Consider the following 11,451-nt stretch of genomic DNA (forward strand, 5'->3'; position numbering starts at 1 on the left):
AGTATCTTGGCCAAGGTCACATAGCAGACACATGGTGGAGCCAGGATTAGAACCCATGTCCTCTGACTCCCAGGCCCGGGCTCTATCCACTAGGCCACATTCCCCCAAGGGAAGAAATTCCCACATTCCTAAGGGAGAAGCACCAGCTAAAAAAGTCTCCCCAGTCGGAATGTACCAAAAAGACGTTATGCTTTACTTGCCTGACAGGCCTGCCAACACAAGTTAACAGGTCTTTTTGGTTTTATTTTGAAAGGTATTTGTTAAGCGCTTACTATGTGCCAGGCACTGTACTACATGCCGCAGTAGACTCAAGCTGATCAGGTCCTTCTCCCAAGTGGGGCTCACGGTCTCGATCCCCATTTTACAGATGAGGCAACTGAGGCCCAGAGAATTAACTTGCAGACAAGTGGTGGAGCGAGGATTAGAACCCGGGTCTTCTGACTCCCAGGCCTGTGCTCTTTTCTGCTAGGCCCCACCGCTTCTCAGCTGCTACTTGAATGTCAAGAGAGAGTTTTTCTGCTACCAGAGCCTATGACCACACACACCAATTAGGAAGGATGGATGTCTTCAATTCAATAGAAACACCCCAGTTCCTAACAAGTTTTCCTAAATATTCAGAGGAAATTTGATCCCCCCTCCCGCCTCACGCCTACCCCAAGGCCCCCAGGACTAGTACAAATATAATATGGTGAGCAGGGGGGTGTATGGCTTCTTCTTCTAGCTGAGAACAATGAAGAAGGGGAAGATAAACAAGTAGGATAAGAAGGTAGGAGTCTCTTCACGCAGAGCAAGACCGACAATTCTGTTTGGTCAGGTAATAGTTCCTGAGGAGAGGAGAACTTCCAGCTCCATTAGGGAAAAATTGCAAAGGGGCAAGAATATGAGAGAGATGGTCCAGTTTCTCTTGAGCTGGGCAGCAATGACTTTTTTTTAAAAGTTTTAAAAGTTCAGGCCTCCACCTGAGTGAATTTGTCAGAAATAACTCCACTCCATTCTTTCTAGTTCAGCCCTCCCACAAGCTCCATAAGCCCCCTCCCATACCCGGGGCTCACCTCCTAATAATGCTAATAATAATAACAATAATAGTGTCTGTTCAGCGTGGCTTATTGGATAGAGTATGGGCCGGGGAGTCAGAAGGTCTTGAGAATCTAATCCCGGGTGTGCCGCTTGTCTGCTGTATGACCTGGACCAAACAACTTCACTTCTCTGGGCCTCAGTTCCCTCACCTGTAAAATCGGGATGGAGACCCCATGTGGGACAGGGACTGTGTACAACCCGATTTGCTTGTATCCATCCCAGCGCTTAGTATAGAGCCTGGCACATAGTAAGCGCTTAACAAAAACCACATTTAATTATTATTATTATTATTATGTGCCAAGGACTGTACGAGGCATAATGAGCAGACACAGGATAATCAGGTCCCATGTGGGGCTCATGGTCTAAGAAGGAAGGAGAACAGGTAGTGAAACCCCAATTTGCGGATGAGGAAACTGAGACTCTGAAAAACTGAGGTGGAGGACGGGCTGGGGGGAGGTCGGAGAAAGGGCAGGGCTGGTGGCAGAAGAGGAGGTTCAGGGGACAAAAATTCCAGGCCCTTCCACAGCCCTGACTCCAACACCTACTCTCCCCTTACCACTCCAGACCCCAACTTGGAAGCCACAGATTGGTGACAGGGGGAATACTGTGGCCCACGTCCCCGGCAACAGCTGCCTCTGAGCTGTGGAGCTTAGTACAGTGCTTTGTGCGCAGTTAGTGCTCGATAAATACGACAATGATTGGAGGGGTGTTGGGAGAGGGGTCAGAAAGGGCCAGCTGGCTTGGAGAGTTGGGGACAAGATGGGGCATTTAAGGCATTAGGGGGAGATAAGCTGGGTTTCTTTAGGGCATTTGTTAAGTGCTTACTATGTGCCCGGCACTATACTAAGTGCCAGGGTTGACAGAAGCTAATCAGGTTGGACACGGTCCCTGTGCCAACGTGGGGCTCCCAGGCTCCATTTAACAGATGAGGGGATGGAGGCCCAGAGAAGTGAAGGGACTTGTCCAAAGCCGCCCAGCAGTCAGGTGGCGGAGGCGGGATGAGAACCCAGGTCCTCTGACTCCCAGGCCCGGGCTCTATCCACTAGACCACACTGCTTCTCGTGGGCTCTTCCTTTCCCCCAGTCCCTGGCTCCCATGGTTAGGGAGGCGTTCACAGCTTCACAGGAGAGAGGGTCCAAAGCCGAACGTTTCTGGACAGAGTCATTCATTTGATCGTATCTATTGAGAGCTAATTGCAAGCAGAGCACTGTACTAAATGCTTGGGAGAGTACAGCACAACAGAAAACAGACACATCCCCTGCCCACAGTGAGCCCCCTGATGGGTGGCTCAGGGGTTCCTGATGGCAGGGGCCATATTAAGTAGCGGTGACCCCGTTCACGACTTCTCTGCTCCTTCCCTTCCTCCCCGCCCCGCCCCCATACCCACGTAGGCAGTGCCCTTAAGAATGGAGGATCAATCAGGTCAGACCCGAAGAGTGGATTGATTATTACTGCCGACAATAACAATAATAATAATTGATGATGATAATGATGGTATTTATTAAGCATTTACTATATGCTTGAGAAGCAGCGTGGAAAGAGCCCAGGCTTGGGAGTCAGAGGTCATGGGTTCTAATCCCAGCTCTGCCACTCAGCTGTGTGACTTTGGGAAAGCCACTTCACTTCTCTGTGCCTCAGTTACCTCATCTGGAAAATGGGGATGGAGACTGTGAGGCCCACGGGGGACAACCTGATTACCTTGTATGTACCTCAGTGCTTACAATAGTGCTGGGCACATAGTAAGCGCTTAGCAAACACGATTATTATTATTATGTGCCAGGCACTGTTCTAAGCGCCGGGGTAGAGACGAGATAATCTGGTTGGACACAGTTCCTGCCACACATGGGCTCCCGGTTTGAAACCCCATTTTACAGATGAGGTAACTGAGGCCCAGAGTGAAGTGACTTGCCCAAGGTCACCCAGCAGACAAGCCAAAGGAGGTGCTCAGGGTCCCCACCTGACCCCTGCTCCGGGGACGGGAGCAGGAAAGCTGGGGTGATGTCCAACTGAGAGAATCCTCAGGGCCGGACAAGATACGGGCCCAAATGGTGGGAAGGAAGAAAACTGAAGCAGTGTGGCCCAACGGACAGAGCCTGGGCCTGGGAGTCAAAAGGACCTGGGTTCTAGTCCCGGCTCCGCTGCTTGTCTGCTGTGGGACCTCAGGCAAGTCGCTACACTTCTCTGGGCCTCAGGGACCTCATCTGTAAAATGGGGATCAGGACAGGGACTGTATCCAACCTGATGAGCTTTTATCTACCCCAGCGCTTAGTACAGTGCCTGGAACATAGTAAGTGCTTAACACCAAACCCCCCCCCCCAAAACTGAAGCTAACCCATTCCTTGACACACACACATCCAGCACCAATCAATCAATGGTATTTACTGGGTACTTACTGTGTGCAGAGGAATGTACTATGCACTTGGGAGAGGGCAACGGAACAGAATTGGTAGCCCCGCTCCCTGCCCAGTGACCTGACAGTCTAGATGGGGAGACAGACATTAACAGAAATCAATCAGTGGTATTTGTTGAGGGCTTACTGTGTGTAGAGCACTGTACTAAGCACCTGGGACAGTCCAATCCCATACAGTTGGTAGGCACGGTCCCTGCCCCCAACCAGCTGAAAGTCTACAGGTGCCTTTACGTACGAAAGGACAAGCGAGTTGAAGATAATGGAAGGGGGGAAGGAAGGAGACTGAAGCAGTGTGCCCAGTGGGTAGAGCATTCCCGTTAAGCACAAAGTCCACCCCACCCCAGCCCTGCCCAATGGGCAACTCTGCCATCTCCCCAGAGCACATGCATGGATGTATACTTGCACACATCCGTGCACATACACACACATACCGACTCCAAATATGTGTTCCCCTCATGACACAGCCAGAGTTATTTTTATCCCGTTGGCAGCATTAGCTGAGAAGGGTAGGCATGGGAAGGGCAGGGGAGAAGGTGGGCACTGGTTGGGACCCTCCCCTTTGGAGGGTTTTCTTTAGAAAAAAACCCAACAAAAAATGGCATGTTAAGAACTTACTAAGTGCCAGGTACTGTACTAAGCACTGGGGTAGAGACCAGGCAACCAGGCTGGACACAGTCCCTGTCCCAATTGGGGCTCACATGGGGCTCTTAATCCCCCTTTTCCAGATGAGGGAACTGAGGCTAAGAGAAGTGAAGCAACTTGCCCAAGGTGACACAGCAGACTAGTGGTGGAGCTGGGATTAGAACCCAGATCCTGAGCCCTGGGAAAGCAGCCCTGACTGTATCATTTCTGTTCATTTCATCCAGAATATGCTTCCTCTTAAGTGTCACCCCAGTCCTGCAGTGTCCAGCATCCAATGTTTGTCTCTTAAAACTCTGGGCTAGAAACTCAAATCCTCTTGTGTGGAAATCTTTATTTTTTTAATGGAATTTGTTAGGTTTTTTCAATGTGGGGTAGATACAAGTTAATCAAGTTGGACACAATCCCTGTCCCAGGTGGGGCTCGCGGTATTAATTAACCCCAGTTTCCAGATGAGGTAGCCGAGGCCCAGAAAAACAAAGTTGACTTGGCCAAGGTAAGCCAGCAGACAAGCGGTGGGGCCGGAATGAGAACCCAGGTTCCTCTGCCTTCCGGGCCTAGGATCTACCCACTAGGCCATGTTGCTTCAAATGAGACACTTTTCCCTGGTTGGGAACTGAAGCTGACAAGCGGGGAGGAGGTCCCCCACTTCTCTATTCTGCCCAAAGTTCTTAAAGCCCCCTGGCTCTTGCCAACCCAGCTTCATCCCTGTCCAAGCCTGCATCAGGGACAATTCGAATGCCAGCCGGCTGGGCAGGCAGAGAGCAGGGGTTCCTTCCCCTCACTTTCCCGGCCCCAGGCCCGAGCCGGGGCCACCTGTCAGGGGCTCGTGGCCTAGTGGAAAGAGCCCAGCTCTGCACATCAGAGGACATGGATTCTCATCCCGGCTCTGCCACCTGTCTGCCGTGTGACCTTGGGCAAGTCACTTCACTGCTCTGGGCCTCAGTTCCCCCATCCATGAGTCCCATATAGGACAGGGGCTGTGTCTGACCTGATTACCTGGTGATTTCCTGCCAGAAGGGCATCGGCTCCAACATACACTGCTACTACCTTCTATTTTTCCTCCCGCCCTCTCAGGCAAATATTCAGAATCGGTGCCCATTCACAAACCCTTCAGGCAGCCCTGACCTAATCAGGCCTGGGTTCTATTCTTGGCTCTGCCGTCTGCCCGCTGCATGACCTTGGGCGAGTCACTTCACTTCCTCTGGGCCTCAATTTCCTCATCCGTCAAATGGGGATTCAATACCTGCTCTTCCTCCCACTTGGGGTGCGAGCCCCATGTGGGAAAGGGACCATCTCCGACAAGACTACCCTCTACCTTCCCCAGCGCCTACTAAAGTGCTTGGCCTAGGGTGGGCACTTGGAAAAAAACCACAATTATTCTTCAAAGCAAGAGTGACTCCCCTTTTCAAAGCAAAAGACACCGATTTAGGTGCCAAGAAGGAAGTGACGTATGATACACTAGATCACCAAATAGGCTAGTGATACGATCAAGACAAATCCTAGCTAATAATAATAACAATGGTATCTGTTAAGCACGTACTATGCGCCAAGCACTGTTGGGGAGATATATGATCATCAGGTTGGACACAGTCCCCGCCCCACATGGGGTGCACTGTCTAAGTAGGAGGGAGAACAGGGATTGAATCCCCATTTTACAGTTGAGGGAACTGAGGCCCAGAGAAGTAAAGTGACTTGCCCAAGGACACAGAGCAGACAAGTGGCAGAGCCGGGTTTAGAACCCAGGTCCTTCTGATTTCCAGGTCACGCCCCTTCCCATTCTAGACTCAGCCTTCCCCCTTTGGCTATGCCATGACTGGCTTCCTGCGATAATGCAGTTAGATCCACCTGCCCACACTCCCTTCACCCCCACTTCCAAATGAACAGGAAAAATGGGGGGAAAGGACGAATTGCAATGCTGGTCTCCCGCTGCGAGGAGAAGGGTGTTAGCATGAAGCAGCATGGCCTGGTGGAAAAAGCACGGGCCTGGGAGTCAGACGACCTGGGTTCTAATCCCAGCACCGCCACTACCTGCTGGGTGACCTTGGGGAAGTCACTTAACTTCTCTGGGCTGACATTCCTCATCTAAAAAATGGGGAATTTAATACCTGTGCTCCCTTCTGGTGATTTTGTCTCTATCCCAGCGCTTATCACTTCATAAGTGCTGAACAAATCCCACAGTTGCTATTAATTTGATCAAAGTCCTTCTAGACTGTGAGCCCGTTGCTGGGTAGGGACCGTCTCTATATGTTACCAACTTGTACTTCCCAAGCTTTTAGTCCAGTGCTCTGCACACAGTAAGCGCTCAATAAATATGAATGAATGAATCAAAGATCCAGGAAATGGCTAAAGTCTAGGCAAGGCTGTCTTCTCGTCAAAGAGAAAATAAAGAAGTTAAAATGGGACTGTTAGTTTACCCATGTTCCCTTGAGAATCTATATTATGTCACCCTGCCCTTCTCTTTTATAATATAAATATAATAATTATAATTATGCTACTTGTTAGGCGCTTACAAGTGCTGAGCTAATCAGGTTAGACACAGTCCTCATCCCAATAATCTTTCCCAGGTTGTAAATTCTTCAGGTCACACAATCATTACGAGATAATAGGGGAAACTCCCAGAAACCCCTGGGATGAGATGCACTTAACCGCACTAGAGTATTTCTGCGAAGAACAAAACAAAACAAAAAAAACCCCTCAGGTGAAACCATCAAAAGTTAAATTATTCACTCATGTTCCCTTGGAGCCTGCCTTAACTCAAGTGACCTAGAACAAGGTTGAAGCTGTTGGAACGAAGCTGGATGGAGGGGAGACTCGTTCCGCGACTAGGGTCCAATTACCACGGAGTAACGACATTTATCTCCTACCAAGTTTAATTTGGAATCTGAGTTGTTCTGTGGGGCCCCATCACTCAAACAGTAGGGGTGAAACTATCTTGAGGGCTGTTAGCTGTAGCCAGCTCCTGAGGAGACTGAAATAAGTAAGCAGCATGGCCTGGCAGATGAGCGTGTGAGCCACGAGAATCTGGGTTCTAATCCTGGCTCTGCCACTTACCTGCCATGGGACCTTGGCAAAGTCATTCAACTTCTCTGCGCTCGCTTTCCTCCGCTGCAAAATGGGGGTTCGACAACTGCTCTCCCTCCTACTTACAATGGAAGCCTCACGTGGGAGAGGGGCTGTGTCTTACTTGCTTAGCCTATACCTACCCCAGCATTTAGACCAGTGCTTGACACATAGTAAGTGCTCAACAAGTGCCATAAAAAACCATCTATATAATATGAATATGTATATATATATACTATATATATATAGTAGCATTTATAGCTATTCTGTCTTTGTCTTTTCTTTGTGTAGCCAAAGCCCTCACCCCACTGGGCCCCAGGGGCCCTTTTTATCATTATTTTAACTTCCAACTGAGACGGTGAGAACAGAAGGCAGTGGGAAGCACTAGTGGCTAGAGCTAGGCCTGGGAGTCGGAAGAACCTGGGTCCTAATCCCAGTTCTGTAACTTGTCTGCTGTGTGAACTTGGGAAAGTTGATTTGCTTCTCTGGGCCTCCATTCTCTCATCTGGAAAATGGGGATTGAGACTGTGAGCCCCAGTTGGGACAGGAACTGCATCCAATCTGATTAATAATAATGATGGTATTTGTTAAGCACTTACTATGTGCCAAGCACTGGTCTAAGTGCTGGGGTAGATACAAGGTGGGGCTCACAGTCTCAATCCCCATTTTACCAGTGAGGTAACTGAGGTCCAGAGAATAATAATAATAATGATGATGGCATTTATTAAGCACTTACTATGTGCCAAGCACTGTTCTACGCACTAGGGAGGTTAACAAGGTGATCAGGTTGTCCCACGGGGGGCTCACAGTCGTAATCCCCATTTTACAGATGAGGTAACTGAGGCCCAGAGAAGTGAAGTGACTTGCCCAAAGTCACACAGCTGACAATTGGAGGTGCCAGGATTTGAACCCATGACCTCTGACTCCAAAGCCTGGGCTCTTTTCCACTGAGCCACGAGCAGATAAGTGGTGGAATCAGAATCAGAACCCAGGTCCTCTGACTTCCAAACCCGTGCTCTTTCCATTAAGCCACGCTACTTCTCCGATTAGCTTGTCTCTACCCCAGCGCTTAGTACAGTGCCTGGCACATACTAAGCAGTTGGGTAGGGACTGTCTCTATATGTTGCCAACTTGTACTTCCCAAGCGCTTAGTACAGTGCTCTGCACACAGTAAGCACTCAATAAATACTACTGAATGAATGAATGAATTTAACAAACACCACAAAAAAAGACCAATTAAGGCTTCTATCACCTGCTTTTTATATCTCCACTATCTCCTTCCTGCCTTTCCCCATCTAATTCCAGATTCATTGGACCAGCCAAAATGAGATGGCATAGAATGATCAGGGGATTCCCTAATAATAATAATAATAACAATAATAGTATTTGTTAAGCGCTTACTATGTTACTATGTGCCAGGCACCGTGCTAAGCGCTGGGGTGGATACAAGGCAGTCGGGTTGGACACAATCCCTGTCCCACGTGGGGCTCAAAGTCTCAATCCTCATTTTGTAGATGAGGGAACTGACACACGAAGAAGTTTAGTGATTGGCCCAAGAAGTGACAGAGCCGAGATTACAACCCATGACCTTCTAACTCCCGGATCCGTGCTTTAGCCACTACGCCATGCTGCTTCTTTGCAGGCTTGCTGACCACAGAGGAGAACGCACACACACACCCAGAAAAAATTCTGAGTCATGTCCAGTGAGAAAGGTGCCAGAATCCCTCCATGAGCCCCAATGGTGAGTTAAGGAATGTACACAGAACAGAGCCACACACTTCTTTCAACTGGAAAAAATCAAAATGATGAAATCGTACCCTCCCCAGCAACCTGGAGTATTCAGCCTGTCTGCGGAGCCCTGCACTAAGCGCTTGGGAGAGTACAATTCACTTCAAGGTGCTTACTGTGCAGTGTGGGAGACAGGCACTAAATTACAGGGAGGAGAAGGACATAGGCGGAACCGGAGTAAGGAGGGAACTGCTTCTGCCTTCTGACCCTAGCTGTGTTTTCCAAGACACAGCCCATACTCTGATCCTCGGGTCACCCCATCCATAATCTTTATTTTTGTCTGCTTTACCCACAGCAGGAGGAAATACTAATAACAATAATAATGGCATTTGTTAAGCGCTTACTATGTGCAAAGCACTGCTCTAAGCACGCAGGTTGTCCCGCGTGGGGCTCACAGTCATCATTCCCATTTTACAGATGAGGTAACTGAGGCTCCGAGAAGTTAAGTGACTTGTCCAAGGTCACACAGCAGACATGTGGCGGAGCCGGAATTCGAACCCACAACCTCTGACTCCAAAGCCCATGCTTTTTCCACTGAGCCACGCTGAAGTGAGGGCATACGGGAAAAGAGGAGGGAGACAGCTCCATCAATCAGTGGTACCTCAGTCTTTACTGTGTGGGCAGCAAAATGGGTTAGTGGCAAGGGCCCGGGCTTGGGAGTCAGAGGACGTGGGTTCTAATCCCCGCTCCGCCACTTCTCTGCTGTACAACCTTGGGCGAGTCGTTGTGTTTCTTTGGGCCTCAGTTCCCTCGTCTGTAAAATGGGGGTTGGCCCCACGTGGGACGGGGGTGTGTCCAACCCCATTTGCTTGTATCCACGCCGGCACTTAGTACAGTGCCTGTCACATAGTAAGCGCTGAACAAATACCAGAATTAATATTACGATTCTGTAGTCCAGCACTTAGTCGAGTACCTGGTACACAGTAAGGGCTGATGATGAAATAAACAGAGAAGCAGCGTGGCTTAGTGGCAGGAGCGCGAGTTTGGGAGTCAGAGGATGTGGGTTCTAATCCCCGCTCCGCCACTTCTCTGCTGTACGACCTTGGGCGAGTCGTTGTGTTTCTTTGGGCCTCAGTTCCCTCGTCTGTAAAATGGGGGTTGGCCCCACGTGGGACGGGGGTGTGTCCAACCCCATTTGCTTGTATCCACGCCGGCGCTTAGTACAGTGCCTGCCACATAGTAAGCGCTGAACAAATACCAGAATTAATATTATGATTCTGTAGTCCAGCACTTAGTCGAGTACCTGGTACACAGTAAGGGCTGATGATGAAATAAACAGAGAAGCAGCGTGGCTTAGTGGCAGGAGCGCGAGTTTGGGAGTCAGAGGACGTGGGTTCTAATCCCGGCTCCGCCACTTGTCTGCTGTAAGACCTTGGGCGAGTCGTTGTGCTTCTTTGGGCCTCAGTTCCCTCGTCTGTAAAATGGGGGTTGGTCCCACGTGGGACGGGGGTGTGTCCAATCCCATTTGCTTGTATCCATGCCAGCGCTTAGTACAGTGCCTGCCACATAGTAAGCGCTGAACAAATACCAGAATTAATATTACGATTCTGTAGCCCAGCACTTAGTCGCGTACCTGGTACACAGAAAGGGCTGATGATGAAATAAATAGAGAAGCAGCGTGGCTTAGTGGCAACAGCGCGAGTTTGGGAGTCAGAGGACGTGGGTTCTAATCCCGGCTCCGCCGCTTGTCTGCCGTGTGACCCTGGGCACGTCACTTCGCTTCTCTGGAAAATGGAGGCTGAGACGGCGAGCCCCACGGGGGGCAACCTGATGACCTTGTCTCCCCCCCGGCGCTTAGAACAGGGCTCGGCACGTAGTGAGCGCTTAACAAACACCATCATTATCATTATTAACGAGTAAAGGAGGGTAAAGGGGGCAGCAGGGATGGATCTGACCTCGGGGGGCGGAGAGAGACAGAGGAGAGCCCGAGGAGAGGGGAGCCCGCCGCCCGCCCCACTCCCCCCGCCGCCGACCTGCGGGCCCCCGGGTGAGGTGGATCTCCTCCTCCGTCAGCAGGTAGTCCGCTCTGCCATTCATGCTGCCCCCAACGCCGCCGCCGCCTCAACGGGCCCCGCTCCGGGCGCCCCGCCGAGCAGGCTGCCGAGCAGGCTGAGGAGCACAGGCTACTACGTCCCCGGCCCCGCCGGCCGCCAGAAGCCCAGGGAAGCCGGCCCCGCTGCCTTCTGGGAGTTGTAGTCCTCGCCTCACCGCCTCCAACCGCGGCGGGGACCGCCTGCGCACTCTGGGAGTTGTAGTCCTCCTCCGCCCGCCCGGAAGGAGAGGAGAGTGCGCCCCCACCCCCACCCCCTATGCATTCGGGGAGTCGCAGTCCTCGCCCTCCCGACCGGAAGGAGAAGCAGGACGATGGGGGCGGGAACCCCCTGGGCATTCTGGGAGTTGTAGTCCTTCATGCATTCACTCATTCATTCACTCGTATTGGCAGAGCGCTTACCGTGTGCAGAGCACTGTACTAG

At 50.9% G+C, this 11,451-nt stretch overlaps 1 protein-coding gene across 1 annotated transcript in view; it reads right to left on the reverse strand.

The window, feature by feature from the left end:
* LOC119944514 (synaptojanin 2 binding protein) overlaps nt 1–11,101 on the reverse strand; it is a 28,997-nt gene extending 17,896 nt beyond the window's left edge. The window contains exon 1 of the mRNA XM_038765463.1: nt 10,951–11,101. Within this exon, the coding sequence (XP_038621391.1) occupies nt 10,951–11,014 (64 nt within the window). The 5' untranslated portion in view covers nt 11,015–11,101. The remainder of the gene's footprint in view (nt 1–10,950) is intronic.
* Between the last annotated feature and the right edge of the window lie 350 nt (nt 11,102–11,451).

The sequence above is a fragment of the Tachyglossus aculeatus genome, chromosome 23 (genome assembly GCF_015852505.1).
Source record: "Tachyglossus aculeatus isolate mTacAcu1 chromosome 23, mTacAcu1.pri, whole genome shotgun sequence".
NCBI classification, from domain to species: Eukaryota; Metazoa; Chordata; class Mammalia; order Monotremata; family Tachyglossidae; genus Tachyglossus; species Tachyglossus aculeatus.